Raw genomic sequence first — 25087 nt, 5'->3', positions numbered from 1 at the left:
ATTTTTGTTTTAACTTTTCCAAAACTAATAATACAAGAGCAGGAGCCTAAGAATTGGTATAAACTAGGGATGTGCACTGAGCCCACTATTTGTATTTGTATCTGTATTTGTTGAGGCAGCAAAATTATTTGTATTTGTATTTGTATTTGAATAAAAGTGGAAAGAGGCTTAAAAATCCTGTTTTTGCTTTTATTACATTTTTAATTTTGGAAAATTAAAGTGTTACAATAAATGTTTATGAATAAACTACCTTATGAGTGGGTCTCGAACTGGAGTCTCCCAGATCATAGACGACTGTGCTGACTACTGAGCTAAAACTTTACTCTTTACTTCATTGCAGACAGACCTCTAAATATTTTTAAAAATATTTGTATGAAACAAATATTTGTAAAAAACCCATTATTTGTGCTTTGCCGAATAATGTATTTGTATTCGGGTTTGAGCTGTATATCAGCTCAAACCCAGGCTGCAGCGTTAGCATGTCCAGCTTATTATCTTACCACTTGCAGTAGTATCCAAGCTTTATTTCCAAGGCCATTATTTTGTGGAGCTGCAGTTTATGTGAAAAAAACCCATTTACAATAGCATCCACTTTTTAGAGTTTCCCCACTATGTTGAAGCTGGTCCTCTATGTTACTATATCAGAGTGTAGGCTAACACTCTGCTCTTTATCCCTTTTGGGGACGTTTACACTCAAGAAACCCCAGCCAAACTCTCTTTTCTCTTCTAGCATCAAAAGTGAAACATACTGATTGAAAATACTAACAAATAAGCATTAATCAAACCTCTGTCTTGTTTGTCTAAGTATGTAAGATAAGCAGCCAAACAGGCTTTTGTTGCAATGTGCCTTCTGGCAAACTGCAACAGAGATGTCATTTAGTTTTTTTTTTAAAGAATGGCTTTCTCTTTGCACCTGAACAACTGTTGTCTCTCAAGTCTGAGCCTCAGAAGCTTGTATCTCCTTCAGAGTTGTCACAGGTCTCTTGGTGTCTTCCCTCACTAGTCTCCCTGAGCCACACTCTTTCTATTTCTTCATAACTGATTAAACTGAACTCCAAGGGATGTTTGGTAACTTGGTAATGCTCTCCTGACTTGTGCTTTTCAATCACTGTTTCACTGAGTTGCTTTGAGTGTTCCTTTGTCTTTGTGGTTTTCATAGGTTTTGTCACAACACTGACTCATTAATACTTGGACCTTCCAGATGCAGATGTATTCATACTACAACCAACTGAAACCCTTCAACTACATACATGTGATTTCCATTTAACTAATTATGTGACTTGTGAAACCAATTGGCTGTACCATTGATGATTTAGCTGTCCTGTTAATAAAAAATATTTGTGATAAATTTAGATTACTGTAAAGATCTGTTTTTTCTTTGACATTAAATACTCTTTTCTGTTGATCAGTGTCAAAAAAGCCACATTTAATCTACTCTGATTCAATGTTGTGAAATAACAAAACATGAAAACATCCAAGGGGGTGAATACTTCTAGACACAGCATCTACGTCACACCACCTCTGTGTCTGTTTCTGAGAGTCTTCTTATATACACAGCCACAAGAAGTCACCTATCCTTAACATGTAAACTTTGAGGTGTTTGAACAAATGACAAATGTTACCAAATGTAACAGTGCATCATGATGACTAATTACCAAACTATTAGAAGAAAGTTTTCTATGAAAATCATAGATTGAGCATAACCTGTATCTGTACTGGCACTGTACCCACTCTAGAGTTACTGACATATCCCTGACACATACTGTATATGTGTATACACTAGGGGTGTACCCGAATACAAATACATTATTTGGCAAAGTACAAATAGTGTGTTTTTTACAAATATTTGTTTCATACAAATATTTTTTAAAAATATTTGTTAGTTAGAGGTCTGTCTGCAATGAGGTGAAGAGTAAAGTTTTAGCTCAGTAGTCAGCACAGTCGTCTATGATCTGGGAGACTCCAGTTCGAGACCCAGTTTGGGGACCTCTTTCTTAAGGTAGTTTATTCATAAATGCTTATTGTAAGACTTTAATTTTCCAAAATTAAAAATGTAATAAAAGCAAAAACAGGATTTTTAAGTCTCTTTCCACTTTAATTCGAATACAAATACAAATAATTTTGCTGCCTCAACAAATACAGATATAAATACAAATAGTGGGCTCTCTGCACATCCCTAGTATATACGCATACTGTTCATGTGTGTGTGGCTGTTTAGCTCTTTAGCTATAATTCACATTTAGTTCTGTGTGTTTTACTCTTCTTGCATCCTTGTGAGAGCTTTCAACCCAAGACATGTATCCAGTCGGCACTTCTTTGAGGGGATAAATTTGCATTAGGACTTGAGTTTAAGGTTAATATTAACATTATGTGTGAGCAAATGTTTAGTTTCAAGAAATGCAAACTTATTTCTGCAAAGTATACACTCTGCTTCATTCCAGTGTCAACATTTTAAATGTCTTGAGAAAGCATGAGGAAGTGCCTTTCTTTCAAGGACGTCTGTCAGCCTGACACCTTTAGAGTCTTTGGAGTGTGCATGTTTTCTCCTCTACATCAGGTGAAGGTTCCAATGACAACATATAACTAGACTGATAATTGGATAGTTTTGTATAGTACTGGACATTTTGCACTTGATGGTTTCTTTAATTCTGATGAGAGTGGAGGAAACCTTGGCATTCATCCCTCTGGAGATGAAACTCCTCTTAAAAGAGGACACAACCTACTTCTGTCATATAACTCTTTCTGTTGTTTAACATGAGACTGTTGCCAAAATTGGAATGTCATTAGTATGAACGCCAGAACATCTGCAACCTTTATTTAGGCTTAGGTCATATGCAGTTAGTGATCATGGTCCACACAATTTTTGAAGGACAAACAAGTGTGTGTGTGAAGAAAAACAGAGCATTGCTGTACCTGTGGAAAAGGACTGATTTAACCAGTGTCACCACGTCTCGACTGGCGTTGTACCCTGCACATACAATGGCCACGTGGATGGTCTGTGGAGGAGATGAAAAGAGTGAAGGATTAACAGGTATATAAAATAAAGAAGAAGCGAGGAAGAGTGTGGCACGGTGATAAAAGTATTAAGAGCTGTGAAGAAAAAAATATTTGATTTTCAGAAATAAACCACAAAGAGAACAGTGTTTCATACAAACATTCATGACATCAAAGTATTAAGGGCAGAATTCACCAATCATAAAAATATCAAACAAACTGCTTATGGTCTGTTTCTGCCTGGCTTATTGTTAATTACCACTAATTACAAAATTGTAGAAACAAAAATTCTCTTAGGATATTCTTTCACTGTTCTTATGACAATATTTTACTCACTAGTGCCATGCTAACATCTAAGGGGGTAGTCGCACCAGAAGTCACATATTTACAGTGGAGTCCAGTGGATTTGTGTTTAACCTAATTATCTAAACCAGGGGTTTTCACCCTCAGACAAAACTGAGACAACAGTGTTGTTCCTTATCTTACTTCGATTTGGGAGATATTCATGCTCTCTGTTTTGGAACTACAGTTCCTATAATGCTTTGGGGGATGTTGTAAAAAGAAAGAATAATGTTGCCATGGATTCAGTGAGTTACATGTAGGCTACAACCCGGCCCCATTTTTTTAGCTGCCACCATTAAGAGTATGCTGAATGAGCTATTAGCAGTTCCTGTTTGTGGTGTGAGCATGGATGAAAAGACAACTATCACTGGATGACTTTGATACTGATGAAAACTTAAAACTCTGATAACTCTCGTCTTTTTTCTATGATTTCTCAGCAGATTTGTGGATGCTGATTAGCTAAATCAGAAGTTTTTCAGCTGATTGAGAATTGTCTCCTGACTGTTTGAACCCAAGCACCATTGAAAACCAATCAGCTAAAAGTGAATACATCTACAATGTCTCTTGCAATCTTCCAATGTATTAGAAACCTACAGTATGTGCATGCATAACTCCAGGATAGGTCAAAGCAGAGAGTAGCTCTGCATGATCTTATTAACAGTTTGTGATTTAGTGTTGCACTGATATAAAGTTGGGGGGCTCAGAAAGATTAAAAAAGAGGCAGAGATAGCCTGACTTTTATGGGTTAGGTACCAAATACAATGGATCCTACAATACCCACAATGCAACTCAATAGTGTCATTTATTAGACCTTCCCTTTACACATCTTTCAAATTCTTTTCCTCCAGTTTGTAACACAGGCTTTTTGTTATAAACTTGTAAACTCCATGCCAAGGCTCAGATAACGATGGCAGGGGTGGGAAATATGACCAAAATTTCATATCCCGATATAGGTAATTTCATATCCTGATAACGATACCTATCCTGATATAGCACATTTTAATTTAATGTGTAAATAGTTGGACCGTCCCCTCCGTCTCTCTCCGCTGGCATAAAGCCGCCTCCGTGTGTGCTTCTACAGTATGCAGGCGTTCCTGATTCAGAGGCGTGATGGAGATCAGACTGATCAGAGCTGTAAACTCTGCCATGACGGAGGACAGAGACGTTACTAGGACGAGGGAAGGACATTTCTCTTCGTTTGATAAGATTAGAAGTTAAGTTAGACTTTTCTGTCAGTTACCCGACTCATTTTAAAAAAGTCAAGACGAAGAGAGAGAGAGAGAGAGCAGCTGTGGTCAAGTGAACTAGAGAGTGAATGAAGAGAGGGAGCACCGGTAGTGAAAAAGCTGGTAAATCAGATCAATAAAACTTTTTTCTGATTGTTTCACAGCGGTTATGTTCTGGAGCACAAACACGCCCACACACCTCCGCTCGACCCTGCAGCTGTAGCAGAGACCCTTACACTGAGCTGAAATTAAAAGAATGCACATAAATTTGGTAAATAAAATAAATAAAGACAGTCTCTACTGAGTTTTGCTGTTATTTATAGTTGCCATCTTGCTGCTTCTCTGCTCTTTCTCAACGCTGCGGGGCTGAACCCTGCGCGCATGTGCAGCGCAGCAGCAATCCGTGCAAAAGATGGACAAACTCCAAATGACAAAAAATACTGCCGTGATTTGCGTCACAATGATAGAGCATTATATGAAACGATAGACATTTTTCTCTCGTCACATGATATATATCGTCATATCACACAGCCCTACCTGATGGTGCAATAGAGCTCAAAAGCATTGAAACATGCAACAGAAGACATAATACCAATGTTTTCACAGCAGGATTAATACTTCTCATGACTAGTAAACTGATTGTGACGTGTCAAATCAGTAAAGAGCCCCTTGTACATAAAAAATGTGATAAATCCTTGTTTGGCTGCCCACGCAATCCACTGTAATGATGTGTTATGCAGAGTCACTTTGCACCCAACAATAAATGTTTTCACAGCCAACAGGACTGATGGTCAATAAGACCTAGGCAGTGAGAAAAACTGACTTCTTTTAATGAATTCTGGGACTCTTTGATGACATGCCGTAATTGAATTTTTTTGTTCCCTCAACTTGTCATGTCTACTTCTATGTCAATTGGTGGTTTTCCCCAGCATGTCTTCTGCTCATTGTGTAGCTCCATTGTAATGTGGTCTTTTGAAGTAGGTGATAAGATTGTCTCTCTCCCTTTTGAATAAAACATTTCACCATGTATGGCAGTTGAATGAGAGTAGTGGCTGTAGAAGAATCCAGTGCCTTTAGCTGATTTTTAACAGTATTTGACTACATTATGTTGGACTTTTCCCTCACAGCCCTGGGTTATGACTCCAATTTTAGCTCCAAATATCTCTCCCCGATGCCAGCTTGACATGTCAAAACTCCATGTGCATTTTTTCCCCCTCTCAGAGCTTCCAGAGTAATCTCCCTGCAGGGGTCAGGGCAGCTAGGCTAACCCTCCAAATGAGGAGGGGTCATGTTAAAGCACTCCTGGAAGGGTGCTACAGTCAGACTGCCCTCTCTAGATTTTCCCTCGTCCGACCCTGAAGGAGCTCTGCTTTCCCTGCAGTTGGCTTTTGAACAGCGCTTGGCTGTAGCAGAGAACTGTGCGTGAGTGACGGCTGATGTGGGAGGAAAGTTGAAGGTGGTGATGAGCAACCATCTGAGGGCATATCCTTTTTCAGAGCATTACACACAAATCACACACCTGCCAGCGAGAGAGCACAAGGTATATGTCTGACTGAGATCATAAACTCTGAACCTCTTGGTGCATTCTTAGTCTGAGCTATAGAGAGATATAAACAGTTTATTATGAAGTTGTTCCTTCCAGCCAACATGTAGGGTGCATCTTCATATATTTTAGTAAATGTCTGATATGCACTTGCATTCCCTAACCCTAACCCTTTACCCAATCTGTGTACTTTTGTATGTTATTCTCTTCTTCTCTGTCTTTCTCCTAACACAGACTGTAGTCAGGAGTCTACATCCCTGTGTGTTTTTTTGCTTTGTACTGTTTGTTATATGTGCTGTTATATGTTTTATGTAAGGGACTGCAGATGAAAGCTAGCTTTAAAGCTAACTCTGGTGCAGTGCATTAAATGTTAACATGTATGTTTAAAATCGTCATATAGTTTTTATTCAAAAGCACACAGTACAATAATACATTTTTACCGTTGTCAAGGTAACTCACTGACTCTTCTTCTTGTCAAATACACAAACATTGAAGATGTTGTTGTTCCCAGAGATACTAAAGTAAGGTTCTGTACTGACTGGAGATCTGCGTTTTTAATTTAACAGATTACAATCTATGATTTATTTGAGTGCCCCCCCCCCCCCATCAGTTATCTGGTTATAAGTGTGTAATTACTGCTCAAACCATTTCTACTTATTCTTATTTAAGGAACCAATAACCAAGAAGCAAGCCACTCTCACACCTTATCATACAGACCATAAGTTCCAGCAGCCACGTGGTTGGTCGGTGGTTAATTTAGGGATGCTTATAGAAATAGATTTTTACTTTTATGTATGTACAGTACTATGCAAAAGTTTTAGGCGCTAAAAGTAAAGTGAGAATGCTTACAAAAATAGTGCTATAAATTGTCTTAATTTATCAATTAACTTCTTACAAAGTTGAGTAAACAGCAGAAACCTAAATGAAATCAATATTTGCTGTGAGCAGCTTTGCCTTTAAAACAGCAGCAATTCTCCTTGGTACACTTTAACACAGTTTTTCATGATAACTTGCAGGTAGGTTGTTGTAACCATCCTGGAGAAAGAATGTTCTTCTGTGGATTTATTATTTAGGCCATCTCAGGTGCTTCTTCATGTAATCCCAGATTGACTCCATGATGTTGAGATCAGGGCTCTGTGGGGGTCATACCATACCATCTGTTGCGGGACTCATCATTCTTATTGTTGCTGAAAATAGTTCTTTATGACTCTAGCTGTATGCTTGGGGTCATTGTCATGTCAGACACCTCCCTGATGGTATTGCATTATTGATAAGAATCTAAACATCTAGGGTGCCTAAAACTTTTGCACAGTACTGTATGTGAAAAGATAAAAAATGAAAGCCGATATATCAGATTTTTAAACTTTCAAATATTGATATCAGTTTCAGTCTCAAAAGCCAAATGATCAGAATCCCACTTTTAATGTATATGTTCACTGTACTGTACTAAGCCCATTTCACAGTACTGAGCCAATATCCTGAATCTGTAACAAGATATCTGACTACCTGTAAGTATAGGCTATTCCTGTCATCCAGTCAAACTCCCACTGAGCTAAAAGGTGATGTGCTGTGGTGCAGTGAGGGTACTATCAGAGTGGGGATCACAGCATGGGCTCTGTTACAGCTCTCACATTATCCAGCCTTCTGACAGTGAGCCATTTCCCAACAGCAAACCAACAGCATCACTGCTGGAGGATTAGGCTAATAGGAGAATAAAGCCAAGCTATAATATGGTCTCACAACGTACTAATGGCACTCTGGTTCCTGGAAACAACCTTCAATGTCATACTGCATTACTACACAAAAATGGATTTGAGTGGTATGTTACTGATGGAAGATTTTGTAGTTTTAACAAAACAGGTTTTATTTTTAAAGTTGCCATGACAAATATACACTGATCATGTCTCACCTCACACTTATCCACCACCGGCTGCTGCACACAGTCTGAGCTGTTTCCCACTGCAGCAGCTTTCTGGCCTTCATTGTCGCCAGTGCCCTCCTCTGAATGAGTTCGGCTTTGGTTGCCACGGTGACCGCCATTTGGAAGGCGTGCTGATGGACTCCTGGGTGGCCGGCTGAGCTCCCGGCGCAGTGCCCGGTTCTCCTCCTCCACCGCCCGCACCCGCAGCTCTAATGCCTGGCGCTCGCCGGCTCCACCCACCGGCGTGGATGACTGGGTTTCCAATGGAGACAGGGGGAGGGGCTTCACTGCGGGGGGTAGGACAAGAAAGATGAATGTCATTTCAAAGTAGGTGACAACCTTAATACCCATACTTTGTGGCATTTAATGTGTGTTGTTTTTTTTTGTTTTCATATCTTATTGCAGCGGTATCTTTTACATGTGCAATGTATTGAAATGACGATAAAACCATGAAACTGACACCAGTGGTGGCGACATAGTGGCATTTAGAGGTTCAATTCAAAATGATGGGCTACTTTTGGCACTCTGAGTCTTGGTTTAGCGTATTAGCATGTTAACATTTGTTCATTAGCACAAAGCACAGAGTAAAGCTGAGGATGCTAGTTTTTCCAGTTATGTGGTCATAAATCAAAGTATTAGACACATTGAAATTTCGGTGCTAGATGAAAAGTTATTCTTCATAATGAAGGGAGCATGAATGTCTGGAGTAAATATCACGGCAATGCATCTTAAGGCTGTTAAGATATTTCACTCTGAACCAAAGATGTCATCCTGATGGTGATACTGGATGAAAAGTCCATGAATAGTTCATGAACTATGAATAGCTATACAAAAATTCAATGTATGGACCAAAGTAGTAGAACACAAACACAAGCTCCAACAGCCATTTCATAACTTCTTAAGTAATTTATGGTGAATTTTCCTTTAATAGAGAAACACAATGAGAATATCTAAGAGAATAGATGGGTTTACATTTATGATCAAAGTGTTGATGCATCTTAAGATAGGGAGTACACAGATATCTTTCCATCAGTACAGTCGGTACAATTAGCAGGGCAGCCTGAGCTCTGTGCATCTATTCCAAGTCAGCAGCAACTTCCTCTCCTCTTCTCTGACTGCTTCAAATATGAACAAGCAGCCTTGAGTCCTGAAGAGAGACAGAGGGAAGAGAGAAGATGAAGCTCTCTCTCTCTCTCTCTCTCTCTCTCTCTCCAGTGCATTGTAGAAATCTCAGTTCCCAGAGGAGAGTGAGAGGCCTTGGTTGAAGATCATTAAAGAATACAATGGGTTTTACATTCTGAAAATCACTGGGGAGGAGGAAACTGACAGCTCTGGAGAACTCAACATATTACAGTATGGTGAGGAACCAGAGGCGTTATAGCTCAAATGACATGCATTGATCGGTGTTGGGACATAGATGGCTTTCCAGTATGATACCATCTGTCATCTCAGTCAACAACCAGTTGTTTTCATCCAACTGGGAGAATGTTGGTCCCTTTTTGAAACATGCTGTCAAATAAACATCCATGTACTGAACATGCCTCCAGAGAAAAAGCCAATGAACTCCAACATATGCACATTTTTCCTCAAATATTTATGTTTAAAGGCCTCTATATGCAGCCTTGCATTAGTTGCAGTAACGTTATAGAACTTCTCGTTGGTTTGTTCTCCAATGAAGTGTGTTAATTTAGTGGCACATTTTTGTTTTCCTTCAGATTTATTGTCCCCTGAGGCCATAAGATATGAAGACAGCCAGTATATACACAGGGCCTTTCAAGCATGCAGGGCAGTTAAGCCCTCTCGCAGAAAACCAAAGCACCTTCTGGACTCCATTTCGTCCAAGCTGTAGTTAATTTGCAGAGTGGATTTGCTGGGCCTAATCCCACTTTACTAGACTCAATGACCATTTGTTTGTGCTGCTCAGAGATTGCATATGGCATTTTCAAGGCAGCAGATGCACCTGGTCTTTTATGCAGCCAAGCCAATTCATTTGGCTTTTAGGTATTTGTCATGAAGCTCATCATCTACATGCAAACAAAAGCCTCAGCAAAGCCCAAGAATCTAATTCATTATTCATTCATTCATTAGCTGATTAAAATGCACTGTAACTTAACATCTACACTCGCCATGTTAATGCTCAGATTACACATGTTGTAAATTTAAACTGTATAAAATGTGATGAATGTTAATTGTTGTGTGGGCTTCATCTACTCCACCTGCAGATGTGCTTTATGTCAGAGGTAAAAGGATCCAAATCTATCAATAAGTAATAAAATAATAAATAATAACATCAAGAGTCATACTGACAGTGGCCTGCATTTAAAGTTTTACTAAAAGCTAACTCCTGACCTTTTTGATTGGAATTACTTAGTATTAATAGCAGTTCACACCCACAGTTTTACAGTCAGGGATTCAGGTTACAAAGTATATTGGATATGTCGCCTGGAGTAAAGAACGCAAACATTTGATCACCATAAATTATATATTATTATTACCATAAATTTCATATAATTATATATCATAATACATGAGTGCTTTATTTACCCCTACTGCAGAGAGAAGCAGGCTTTTACTTGAAAAATAGTCTTTATTGGAAACAGGTCTTTATTTCTAATTTCCCCTGTTTTATGAGCATATTTTACAATATCGTAGTCAGAGGCCACCATGTCCTTATCTGCACTCATTCTAATTTGCTGTTGCAGCTTTATGCTGTTAATGCAAACTCAACACTTGTTTTCTAGATAAATTCATTACAATGTACATTTCCACAGCACTAATTCCATCAGTACAGCAACAGTCGTGTCGTACTTACCACTCTGCTGCTCTCTCAAAGTTTCTCTTTCCTAATAGAAATACTGTTCTCTTTCACCAATTAATTCCAATTAAATCCAATTTTACATTGCACTGTTTTGGATCATTGTTGAGCTGCATTCAATGAAACTCTTCCTGTACAAATGTTTCCATTAAAATTCTTCCAGCAGCTCAAAGGGCATGAGTCTTCTATTTCCTGGTATGCTTTTCATTTGAAACATAGACAGTGAGTTTTGAGCTTTGAGCAGCTTTACATTGGGAACAAAAAACTGAAAGAAGAAGGGAATGTGAAGTAACTAGTAAATGAACCAGTATTGTGTTAAGAAGTGAAAGTGAGAGCAGCAGAGTGGTAAGTTTGACATGACTGATGTTGTACTGATGGAATTAATGTTGTGGAAATGTACTCTACATTATACTGAATTTACCATGTGAGCCATAGTACAATGACCAATCACCCCTCCTTAATGTTTTTACCCAGCCATTATAGCAGCACTGGGTATTATATGAGAATGCATGGTATGGCAAAGTAAAAGTTGGGCAGCATGTCTTTTAACTACATAATCTGCATGGAATTTGCTTCTTAAATGTAAAAACCTGATTCTATAAAGTATCTGAAATAATCAACTTTCACAATACGACTCAAGTTAAATACTGGAGGAGAGAGATTAGACTTAAGTACTAGAATAAATGTACTTGAATAATGTACACAAAACAGACAGAGTGCCTGTGCTTCTTATGATAATTAAAAAGCTCCTCTCTTAGCTCTTAGGATAATCAGCTGACCTCTTAGCCAGCCGACAGACAGGCTTGTAGCAGTTGCTGAGTGATTCATGACTGTTTGGATACCATGCTCCCAGTGCATTCATGTATGTCAGATTTAATTGTCATCATCTGTAAAGCTCCATACTCCCCCTCCTGCTCTCTGATATCTGCTGGATGGTGGCGACACATCCATCATGCGATGGCATCTGTTCACCTGGCAGACGGCTTGAAACACCTCCACAGAACTACACCAGCCAGACGCCATTTTGTCTAATCGCTTGGATAAGGAGGACAGAGTGAATTGCATCAAGTAATAATGTTCCCTATTAACCTAAACACTAACCCAATGTTAACCCTTAACAGATTACCACTGCAAAAAGAAAATATCATTTGATACAGAAAAGAATAAATGAATAGAGGCGACTCAGTATTTTTTTTTTAAAAATGAGTGTTGTTCAATAGCTTTTCTAAGCATTTTTAATCCAGTGAATATTCAGCATCTACTTATGCTCTTTTAGAGTCAGGCTTCATATTCACACAATTAAATGAAAAATCTAGCAAGTCAAAAGAATGTCAGTATAACAGAAGAGTGAATTACAGTGCTGCATTACAAAATAACCCACATTGCACTGATTGAGCACTCATCAATCATATCTAACAAAGGATCAAAGGGTGGAATCTTCATTTAACAGCATATTCAGTGAAGGTAGAGCTAGAGATTGCCAATAATATTATATAATCCACCCAATAATCTCAAAATTAAAAAAATATACTATAAACACAGACTGCAAAAGCTGACAAAGAAAGGGGAAAATATCAACCAGGAAGACTCTGACCACAACTGTATGGGAATGTTTCAAGTTCATATGGCATGTTGTCCATCCACCCCCAAAGGCAAGCAGAATTTCAAAAAAGAGTGGAGAACAGCTCTAGAGGCTGTGTTGGTGGAGGTGCATTGTTTAAGGTTCTTGTGAGAAATAAAATAGGATCCAGGAAATCCAGTTTGAGCAACAGATTAATGTATTTAAAAGGTTTATCTGATGCCAGAACCCTATTAGACTTTTCTACTTTTCATCATTCCGCCATCATTTCTATCGGGAATAATAACATTGTACTCATTAAAATAATGTTGTTTCTGGGAACAAGTCAGCACTACAACCAAGTCCAACAGGGTAAGAAACAGCAGTCAGACAATCAGACAGGTTGTAAACAATCCAGCAGTTTATTCAGATTATCTTGGTGCATTCACTTTCAGTTTTACCTTCAAATAAACTATGTTAAGTCAGAGTTCAATTTAGCCTCATATGTGACGTCAGTATGCAATAAGATGTTCTGTAATTTAATCACATATTGTTTGCATTGGAAACAGTATATGACCGTATCATGGAGTAATGTATAGGGTGCTGAGGTCACAGATGGGACTAAATTGAAGCAGGAAGTGGGTCTGTCAACTGTGACGGATGTTTAAAACGGACAGTTTAGGTAGTAATTTTAACCTTATCTTTGTTTCTCTTCCAAATAAGTTTGTCTAACCTGGACGTTTGTTTCCAACCTGTCTGATTGTCTGGCTGCTTGTGTTTCTTGACCTGTCAGACCTCTTTTTAGTGATGTCACTGTGTACTCAGATGATATCCAAGTTTCCAAAAAAAAAAAAAGAAAAAAGAAAAGAAATTTCCCTTTAACAAAGATTATTGTCATGTGTTTATAGCAGCCTTTCTGAAGCACAGTATGGTGCGTGTGTCCCCAACATGGATGTATGTGTGTGTCGGGACAGATGGATTGTGTCAGCTGCCTAATCTTGGCATTGACAGTGATGGTATGATCTGGATGGTATCATGCAGAGACTCACCACAGCACAGTAATAAAAACTGATGAACTGTCTGGGTCAGTGACCTTGAATGTTGTTGGATGGTTAGATGGATGCTGTTCTGTATGACAGCTGCTAACAGGTTGAAAACCCAACCAACATTATTCATTTATGCTGTATTATATCATGACAGAATACATCATGTATACAATCAATCATTTTTTACTTTACTGTACTGCTACTGTGTCCAATGTGTGGATTTGTGGTTATATTTTTGGTGTTAACAGAGGGGCACACATATTTACGTTGCATTAGGTCAGTGCTGAAAATGTCTCATGTAATAGTTACCGTTAACATCTGATACATGTAAGTTGACATTAGATTTTACTGCAGTTGCATTGAAAGTTTTTCATCACAATTGCAAATATGATTGTATTTGGCCTAGCTGTGTTTAAGCCAGTCTTTAAAGCTCACTGGTTTACTGATGAAACTTAAACCTTGTTATGTCCACTTATGTCTAATTTTTATAAAAAATAAAAAAAAAACATCACCCAACCAACTAGAATCTCAATGCATCACCTTTTGCATGCACTTCAAGAAACTGATGTTTTCACAGCCCAGTATTGCTACTAGATTGACTGGGCAATTGAACTGCTAATTGTTTGCAGTGTATTAAGCATGTGTCTGTAACATAATGTCATCTGCGTGAAGGTGGAATCAACAATTATTAATACAACCCCTTGTGGATTTGGAAAATGAAAGGACCTAGGATTGAACCCTGAGGAATGCCCCTGTTGATAAAAGAACAGGGAGTTCTTACTTTCAGTCTGTTATTTCCTTTCTCACAGGGTCATTCTCAATCTGTTGAATGCATTTCCTTCCTAGCTAGCAGTCTTCTCTGCCTATTCCTTGCACTTTGCTAGTGCTTTTCTGTTTCTAGGCGCATTACCACCAACGGTCAATTGCATGGCTTAAATGCACTACACATTTGCATTACTGCCCTCTGCAATTAGCAGTAACGTGCATCAAATTACGCAGACATGTGCATTGTTGTGCATATGTTAGTACAATACTTGATAAAAACAAAGAAGGGATCAAAACATAGTGGTAAAATCTTTCCTCAAAAAGAAAAAAAAACTATTTGGAACTAGAAACTATTATGCTTTCCAAATACATTGCTCCAAACAGTTGGTAGATATTGTATTGTACCCTGTTTGAAAAGCAAAAGACTTTATTACAGTGGACTCTCCACTACTGTCAAGACATTGACAAAAGTAATGAGTACTACGAGTAAATATGTAAATAGTGAGAACCTGCAGAGTTATGCAAGATGACCTTGATTCACACCAAAATATCTCTCTCTCTCTCTATATATATAATACAAAACTGCAATATCCAGTTTGAAAGCTCACTTTTTGATGAGTTCTGAACACTGTCCTGGGGTGTAAATTTGCATTAGATTTTATTTGCTGCTTTCCACAGTTGCATAACAAAGTTTACAAAAACACAAATGCCCCAATTATTGGGAGGAAGGCAGTGTTTTGTTTTGCTTTAGGCATCAACAGCCTGAATATTCATGGGGAGAATGTAAATAACTTATGAGGTGGAGCTTTCAGTCAATAAGACTAGTCACCTCCTGAGTAAGCATATTTAGTCTACGAAGACCTGCTGAGACAAGTATTCTCCATCTCAATACATTTACAGCAGCAATTATCTTTTGTTCTTGAGAAATCATACAGTGCAGTCAAAGTGTGTCATTGTTTTGGATCTACTCTATCACACTGGATTTAAAGTTAGGTTAGGGTTAGGTTTTCAGCTTTAGGATGTCTGAACAATGCAGCAGGACAACGATCCTTAACTAAACAAAAGGATTGAGGGAAAATCAGCAACATGTTTCACTTGTTGAAGACCAGGGCGAAGCCCCCAAAACATGCCAGAAGTGAAGCTGGCTGCAGTACAGACCTGTCATGACATCATCATGATCATCAGCAGTAAAGATACCAAGAGGGACATTTACTGAGCCTGTCACAAATTACCGTCAGGACTGCGTCACCGCAGTTTTTAAATTTAGCATGGTGTTTATTAAGACTTAATTCATCTGATCTGCATGCCACTGTATAGGATCTGATACCAGGTTTTTTTGATGCATTTTGCACATATATGTCTAAAAAGCAATGACGCACAAAACTGCTGTTGAACTTTGAATACTGGTTGAAGAGGAGAAACATTTGGATCTGCAAGTGTGCATTCATCCAGCAAAAAGGTAGCTTCTTGTATGACGAGGATCATTGAATAGCCTGAAGTCAGGAAAGTAAAAAAACATGAAGCAACTGTGGGAAACAGAAATGTAAAAAATAATGCTTCATTGCTGCTATTTTGTCTGGTGTTGTGGTGTTGAGTGGCTTTGGTAAAACTAAGTTTGTAATGTGTCTTAATTTGCATTTCTCTTTCTCTTTCTCTCTCTCGTTCTATTTCTTTCTGACTGTGACCTTCAGACCGCCATTTGGCTTTGCTATGCTTACAGCAGTGGATCTTAGTTCAGACTACAACTAATACATCAATTAATACTGTAACAACATTGCAGCCCCGTGGTTATCTTTACAATTAAGTTCTGTAACTACAATAAAACATCTTTCATTTATTGTTACATGCTAAGATTATATCCTTCGGGCTACAGATTGAATAAACGATTAACAGCAGCATTAAGCAAACTCTTTAGAGCCGTTGTGTTTTCAAAACTGCTAGAAGGAAGAGATGTAAAATTCTGAACACCATCTTGAGTTTGTTGCCTTCTAAATAAAAATTAAACTACCACTAAATTGGTCAAATGAACAAACTGTTCTTGAACTGTCAGGACAAATGTTACCCTTTGTATTGCATTTTTAGTTGAGTTCTAATAAAATTTACCTGAACAATTATTATTCTTTTATTTTAATTACATGGCAGTTTCCTATGTATGCACCAAATCCCTTTTTATGCTCTGCTAATCTCACTTTCTATTTTCTTCAGTGCTGATACAACCATAGATTCTTACTGATTAGGAATCAACACCACTAGGTTTCCTGAGTGGTACTAAATGACACTCAGTAATACTGAAGCATGTTGAATTTTAAAATGCAGCCCTAAGGCCAAAATTTGCTAAATTTTAAAGAACACATAGTAATCAAAGGGAGTGAAATGGAAGGAACAGATTTTATATTAATTACATTCATTGCAAAAAAATATAAAAATGTAAAAATGTGAAAGTTAAAGTTTCCCTGTCATAATTACAACTTGGATGTTTACATGAGCTGTGTTTACAAGGTAGAAACTGGTTTTAACAGTAACTCCTATATGACATGAATTCAGCAGTAGGTGACAATAAAAACACAAACAGGAAGTGAAGAAAATCTCTGAAACATTTTCTATGATCATGGTCAAAATTGCTCAGTAAAAGTCTTCATTGTACCTGCGTGCAAGCCTGATGCTTGATGTACTCCACACAGTCCTTTACGGCTGAGGTGTAGCACCTCTCATGTTTTTTTAATTATCAAATGTTTATGGCAGCGATGATGCATAAAGGATACCAACTACCATTCCATAATAATGGGTATCATTTCCCTCACCCTGCTCCACAGCCAATGCTTCTGTTGGAGGGCAAAGCCTCACAGTGAAGCAGAGAGCCGTACATCTTCTCGGAGCCTGTTGATGCAGAGCTAAATCAAGTTACAGAGACCTGAAACTGTCATGTTCTGTATGACTCAATTTACAGTGCTGTAGAGTATGCTGCACCTTCAAAGATGGTGATTAAATTATGGGAGAACTGGGACAAGAGATGGAATTAGAAAGTGACTGAAATAGAAGAAAGAAAACTTAAAGTCATGTGAATACTATGTTGTTAATGTTACTACCTTATGTCCTACATCACACCTACACCAAATACTATTCACATGACATGATGAGTGATTTTCCAACCAATCCATCTTCTTTAATCTATTTTAGCTGCATCTTCTTAGTTCTTTTTATGACCAAGAAGGTAATTCCAGGCTTATGCTGAAGTCTCACAATTTCAGAGTTTCTCATTCCCATATGACACTGACAACAAACAACCAAACTGCAAAATGTTCACAGGCATGCATCAGATTACAGCCATGTGGATCCTTGGCTTGTTGACATGGTTTATGAAGGTTACCTGTGGGGCATCAAGGAGTTGAGGTGTGTTTTCCCCACAGGGCATTCTGTATGAGAGAAGACTACTGAGTAAATGAGCCAAGTAAGTGGCTGCAGGAACAATACAAACCTCTCAGATACATCATTTGTTCGATTGTTTCAGGATATAGTTCTCTTGTGGGTGGTCTGTGTAAAGGCCTTAGTCAAGCTGAAGACACAGGGATATTAATTTCCGTTTCTGAGCTACGACACAAAATGTTCTCCTCAAAGGGGATCCAGAGAGTGGGCATCTGTTTTCTTATGAATATGAAAGACTGTTGTCCATTTATGGAAGCTCGACTCACAAGGTTCAACGATTCCTCGAAGGGAACTTAAATGAATTCGGCAGGAAGGTCAAAGTAATGAAGTAATGAACAGGCAATAGGATTAATGGGGATGACACATTATTTGCATATTGGGCTTTGGGGAAAAACAGGGGGTCTGCTCATTTCATTGAGAATTTTTAAATAAATTGTGCATTTTCCAGACCCCCATTACTGCCAACTTGGATGAAAATGGGATTCACTAATATGGTTTTCCGGGGCCAACTGTTTTCTACGATGCACAAGAATATTGTAGCTCAAGCTAATACTCATTTATTCATTCACTGGTTTCTTCATTCACTAATGCATTCCTTGTTAGACTGTTTGCCCCGAAGTGGTCATTAAGAGACATGGCAATGTCTAAAGACCACACAGTATTAAAAATTGAGTGTAAAGCCAAAATTCCCAGTGTCAAAGCATTTGTTCACTGTAACCCAAGGGAAGCCATTTAAAAGTTGGCAACACTAGTATTTGGTGGTGTTCTGGGAGAACTTACACAAGGGTGAAAACTGCCCCACTGTGACATCCTTAATAATAATCCAGACATGATGAGATGGAAGCATGGATAACCTTTTTCTAATCTGAGAGACTGAAGCGAGACTTTATTTTGGATTTAGCCCTGAGCTAGAAAAAATTGGCTTTCACAACACAGCTTATTCATTTATGAAATTTGACGGTGAAGATGAAAATCAGCTTTTTGGCATGTGTCTCAGGGTAAAGCAAGGGGCTTTGTGTTTTTTGGAGATCTAATAGCTTAAGGGAAGGGGCTGAACTGAAAAGCCTACTCTAGTTTGTATTCTGCTTTGGTAAACACTACTGCAATACTGTGGTGTTAGACTAATATATTTTTTTAAATGCCAGATAGTAAAAAATGGCTGTTCTAATAAATGACACCAATTGGTTCATACCACTTTCACCACAAATAGAAATGCGCTAGTAAAAATTTGTCACTTACAAAAAAAGCAGCACACAGAGATGCTACAACATTTCTTGGACCTCAAAATAGACTTACATCTAGAGTGGCTATCCGTCCAGTTTTAGGTTGGACAGTTTGGTTTTGAATTACTGTGTCTGTCTACTGGTGCAGCCTTGAGCTGTATGCTCATTTGTCTTCCTTTTGCGATCATCCCTATTTTATACTTTATAAATCTATAAAAATAGAAAATAGGCTATCTGTTAGTATACATTCCCTTAAGACTTGTGGTCTAACAAATAATAAAGAACCGCCAAAACGAAAGACTTCTTTTAATCCTGAGTGGTCTGAAGAGCATGGATTCATTACAAAAAGCAGGCTGCACATTGTGTTGTTGTGATGCGAACATAAGCAGCTAAAGGAAAGGTGCCATCAACAGACATACTAGCACAGACAAGCACAAAAGTAATAATCAAGGCATAGGTGCGTCTTCACTTTTATCATTTTTCCATGAAGCTTCATCACCTCAAGATGACAAAATCTCTGCTGCAGAACTTTGTAATGCATGTAGTCAAGTATCACCAGTCATACAGGAGTGTAGACTGCGCAATAAAAGTTGATCAAGAAATCTACAATGACTTATCAAGGTTGACCTGTGGAAAAATTAAAAGCCAAAGCTTTGTGCGAAAATATCCTTGCACCCTACTCTGTCCAGACACATGTGGATTATGTAAAAGAAAATGAACTGCATCGTTCAGTGGCAACTGATGCATCAAACAAAGATACAATGAAGTGTTTTGCCATTTTACTGAGATATTTTCACTTTTTATGTGATAGCATTGAAACGTTGGAAGCTATGACATATCAGCTGCTGGCTAAATTGGAGATCTCTGGTCTAGATGTGAAAAAAATGTTAGCATATGCAGCAGACAACGCCAGTGTTAACTACAGAAAACACAACAGTGATTATTAGAAGCTGAAACTGGCTCAAAAGGACATGCTTGCTACAAACTCTTCAGCCCATATTCTGCACAATGCAGCAAGATATGAAGCAGGCAGCTTGGATGTTGTGCTTAAGGTTTATAGCCATTTTAACATCTCAGCTAGCAGAACGACATAGTTAAAGGAATTCTGTGAGATTGTGGAAGCGGAGGAATGCAAGCTGCTGCAGCATATTGTCACAAGGTCTTGGTGAGGAGGAATGCTCTGAGATTTTGTGGAAATGCTTTGAAGAGGATGGCATTGAAGTATCTGAGATGCAATTTCTCTTCCCCAGTCACATTTTAAAGGTATTCTCAGACTGTATTGGAGCACCTGAGGCCAAATCATTTAGCATAACCTCTGTGTTAAAGGTAATGTCTCAACTGAAAGGGAAACTTGAGAGAAGGCTAAAGGACAATTCTTTCACTTTGCTGTGAACAACTCAAGCAGATAACCCCTGATCTGGCAAAGAAATGTGAGGCTGATTTTATTGTCTCCTATGAAAGAGCCAAGAAATGCGAGTGAAAGGTCAGAATTATCTGAGAACAGCTTTACTAGCAAAGTGTCAAAGTTTTGCCTCACAACTGGTGCTCCTTATGAAGACTACAGTGATGCAATCCAGGCCTGCCGTCTGAAAGACATTGATATGGATGGACTCTATGAGGAATATAGCATGGTAGAAGCTATTCTCAGCTCTTCAGAAATGGAAAGGTTGCCACAGTGAGGAGCAGTATCTGAAACTGTTTCCCAAAGCAGATGTCCCACTTGTGAATCTGAGGAAGGTCAGTGTCTACATCTTCTCCACGCCATGTAGCCATGCTCATAACGAATGTGTCTTATCAATGATGGCCTCAGTATGGAGGAATGAGAGAAATCATCTGGATGTGGTCAGTGTCAAGGCTGAAGTGCAAATTTGTGTCAGTTTCACATCTGAGTGCACAGACTACAAATTTGAGTGCAAATAGACATTCAACTATATGATGAGTACACTAGAGTCTTATTATGTCTTACAGGTTTGGGATTATTTTCAGTTTTTATCCTGGCTTCACTGAATCCTGCAAAGCGTCCTCCTTTTAAGTGTTAAGGAAACGGCCATCCTACTAACACCCCACCAAATATTCTGCTTTTTTGATTCAGACCAGACTGTTTTTTTTTTTTTTTTCCACAAGCACAAGACGAGCAGATGTCATGTACTTATTTATCTGTCAATTGTTACTCCATGTCTCCATGATGATTGGAGCAGGAATATAAAACAAGTCATCTCACCTCATTAACAATAAATGTTTTTCGCTATCAAAACAACTGAACTCATTAGCTTTAACTATTGCTTCAAACTGCAGCTCCCCGTCTTCCTCAGGGGGTGGAGTTTTCTCGGTTGTCATGGAGTTGGTTGGTTGGTTCAGTTATCATCATTTGACCCAAGTATGGAACCCTCTGTACTTATGTCTTGCTCCAGAAAAATGTAGTGAGTGGTTTGACTGAGATTTTTTTAAATTTTTTTTTTATCAAACTAATGTTTCCAAAGTCAAGAATGAACCCAATTCAAAACCCAGTGTTTTGTGATCTGGAGCAGCATCTCTGGTAAATATTTTCTAACTAAAACTTTTTGGTAAGGTAAGGGATATATAAATAGTATAATAATATAAATAGTCATAGTTAAAAGAAACAAACACTGATTGTAGGAAGGAGATCGGATAGGAACAGCCGTCTCTTATTACAGTAATAAAGTTGTTTAATTAAACACCAAACACCTTCAACTTAAATATAATGTCACATGATGTTAATTTGTCGAGTAAAGGAGTTTTCAATTCTGTGACGTTTGAAATGTTTGAACTATAAATACTAATTGCTTAATCTCCACTGTTCATCACAGACTCCACTACTACTGCTGTCGGACTGCAGCTAGTCAACAATGCGTCACACAGCTTGAAGTTGAGGGTTGCCGGATCATCAGGTCAGGTATCTCACATATCCCACTCTTTTATTCTTTATCATAATGACCCTTTTTGCAGAAAACAAACAAACCTGGCAACTCTGCAGAGATCTTACCATTAACAATATGTGGAGTTAAATTGCTTGAGAGGGCAATTCAGCATTACCTTGACATGTTCCTACCGTCCATACCAGAATCTATGTGTAGCTTCGTGTATTCAGTTCTCACTTTAATTCTGCACTGATTGACCCTACAAAAGCACCCAAGAAACTTAAAAAGCAAGCCTCACTACTGAATATTTTAAACCCTTGAGTGTTATTTTTGTATTTTCCAAACAAATAGATAAATATTCATAAATTAAGTTAAATCTAAGTACATGAAAACCTCATTTCTCCATGGTTGCCCTTGCTAACTCATTTTTATCCAACTGTCACACAGTTACATCATCAACAACACTGAATCCTCTGACTGTGATTCACATCATTAGTTTGTTTGTCTGCACTACAGTTTGATAACAACATTCTTACTGACCTGAGTGAATACTCAGTTCTATTCATCTGAATTAAACATGGCAGGTGTGAAAACATCCTTGGAATGCAAATACAGCACTTTACTAAACTATTTAACTCACATAATTAAACATGTTGAGAGTGTCTACACCTTGTACACACCTGGGAGGATGCTTATTATGCATTCTCCAACTGTGACTAATCTTAATTCCTTAATCTTGTAGCAGAATTCAAGTAAATCACATGACACATCACCTATGTGGACACCCAGAAAAAGTGAATGGACACTAAAACATTCCACTCATATGTATCGCATTATTCTGCTGCTATATTCACCTTCACTCCTTTGGTTTCAGGCTTCCTGCAAGATTTTGGCTGCAGGGATTTGTTTCTATTCAGCTGCAAGAGCATTAAAGAGAAAGAAAAGACTTTCCCCAAACAGCTGCAGCAAGTTGGAAACATACTGTTCTCTAAAATTCCCTTGTATGCTGCAGCATTATGATTACCCTTCAAAAACAGAGGAAAAGATCATGATTTTTGAAATATACAGTGTGGGTTTAAGTTACAACGTCCTTAAAAGTAAGAGACCTTTGTCATCATGGCTCACGGTTGGGAATGCGACACTTGCTGTTGGAAACAGGTAACGAACAGCAGTCTTCTGTGGCAAAGTCCACTGCTGGGTTATATACTTCATCCACCCCTCCTCCTCTGAATCAGGAACTTTGTTGACATATGTAGACGTCATCTCAGCCAAACCACTGCTCTGGGTCATAATTACTACAGCCTCTAGATGGCATCTGTCACTCAAACGTAACTATATGTCGTATTTGGGCGACTGACATTACGGACGATTGTGTAGTTTTTCTCGGGAGGACGGTCTCGTCTAAACACAAGCAGTACTTATGTCAGTATTTATACCTAAACAAATAATCTAAATTGAAAGAAAATGTCTGATCAAAGAATAAACAAACAAGACTACAAATCTGACCAGAAATTCGATGCTAGCTTTTGGTTCAATAGGTGGAGCTACAGATAGGCATGGGCTCTGACAGCTGGATCCATTCTGGAGCGGATGACAAAATACGTGCATATGTTAAAGTCTGACACTAACAAATCTCTTATCAAATCTTTTCTCCTTCTTATTGTTAGCAAAAAACAATGCACAAATCATTCGGGTACTGTTAGCAGGCTTCTCCTTTGCTGCCAATAACTGTTACTTTTGCTGCCTAAAATGACAAATATCTCTGGTGGCAGATTATATGAACTGTTGCTAATTAAAGTTAATCACGAGCAATAATGTGCTCTGTGATGATGATGGTACTCAGCCAAAAATTGTGAGTGAAAAGAAACATCTTTCTCCAACCACAAGAGGACTGTGTGCTTTAGTAGTTCAACAATACCAACATAGTCGCAGCGGTACATCAAAATAATAGTTATGCTGGGATATGTTTAATCAACATGTTATATCTTCTGCTCCTCATGTCATTTTCTCAGATTGTGAATATTAAGTTGATTACAAATGTATTTAAATAGGGATTAAAAGGATTTGGATTTGATAGAATGCTATTGAACCCCATTGCTAGCTACAGTCATATATCAGTTGGTAATAAAAAAGTTTCATGTTTGATACCCAGCTCTCAACAAAACCATTAAAAACAGGCCAAGGCTAAAGTGCACAAAGTATGTGGACTGGGGTGCCCCCATACTTTTAGCCCTATAGTGTATTTTCCATCAGTAAGACCTTATTCCCTCTGCAGGTTTGCTTTATGTGGCAGCTCATCCAGACAAAGCACTAAGGACCCCAGGGACTCGCCATCTCTCTCATTCTGTCAGACAGATAAACACAGCAGAGGAAAAACACAACAGTCAAGATGGAGACAGAGCAACGAAAAGAGGTTGAGATGGAGAGAGAGAGAGGAAGGAAGGAAGGAGGAGGAGGAAGTGTGAAAGGGAGAGTCTGAGCCAGTGGAAGCACATTGTTCCTGTCTCACACATTCAGGCCTCACCTACAGCTGACACTCCCTCCAGCCAGGTCCTTTCACAACTTATCATACTCCCAGCAACTACTCCCCACCGCCAGGAATTTTCTGCCAAATCTAATAATTACTTTGCAGACCTTGGTGACTATTGCATTATTGGAGCGTATTCACATATACAGTCTCCAGTGACTGTGACCCCGAGTCAAAATTGTCAATTTAATCATAATTAATAATGGCACTACTGCAGTATTTCAATCCTGTGAGTCAAAGTCATTAAAATGGCTCCAAGAACTCCTGGACTATATTGTCTGGAGGAAGTAATCAACTTTGGACAGGCCTCAGTAACTCATTAATATACCACCTCCAGAAGGAAAAGGGGAGGGAAGGGTGACTTTGTCTACAGGAAATTTGTTTCTTCAGACTTGTGGGATAAGTATATACAACTCTGGGGGTTTGATATAAAGACAATGTCTATTTCTGTTCATTGTACAATATAGTCTTTTTTAAAGTCATCTTTAATTTTACAGAGTGACTAAAGTAATATTTCTTATTTGGATTAAATTAGTGGTGGATAACAGCTTTTATTGGAATCTACCTAGGCTAATATTAGTAATTTGTTAAAGACACATACAGTCAAATGTGTTGATGTCAAATATGATCCTTTTTATACATGTTGATGATACATGTGACTCAGCTGAATTTATTTGCAATCTGCCATCTGGCATCCATATAAGCTCAACATATTCAAAAACTGATGCATTAATCAGTTTAATTTGATTAAATGGAAAATGGTTATGAAAACGTTTATAATGTAGCATCCTAAGGTAGCTGTGTAGGAAAGCCTCCCAGCATGCT

General features: G+C 38.3%; 1 protein-coding gene across 3 annotated transcripts in view; it reads right to left on the bottom strand.

The window, feature by feature from the left end:
- Positions 1-25087, bottom strand: part of large1 (LARGE xylosyl- and glucuronyltransferase 1) — a 129715-nt gene that overhangs the window by 61542 nt on the left and 43086 nt on the right. For all 3 annotated transcript variants that reach the window (XM_067581470.1, XM_067581471.1, XM_067581469.1), the window contains 2 exons: positions 8015-8313; positions 2914-2996 (listed from right to left, as the gene is read on the bottom strand). In XM_067581470.1, coding sequence (XP_067437571.1) covers positions 2914-2996; positions 8015-8313 — 382 coding nt within the window. The remainder of the gene's footprint in view (positions 1-2913; positions 2997-8014; positions 8314-25087) is intronic.

The sequence above is a fragment of the Thunnus thynnus genome, chromosome 23 (assembly GCF_963924715.1).
Source record: "Thunnus thynnus chromosome 23, fThuThy2.1, whole genome shotgun sequence".
In the NCBI taxonomy this organism is placed as follows: Eukaryota; Metazoa; Chordata; class Actinopteri; order Scombriformes; family Scombridae; genus Thunnus; species Thunnus thynnus.
The sequence above is the reverse complement of the archived record's forward strand: the minus strand, read 5'-3'. Positions and strand labels throughout refer to the sequence as shown.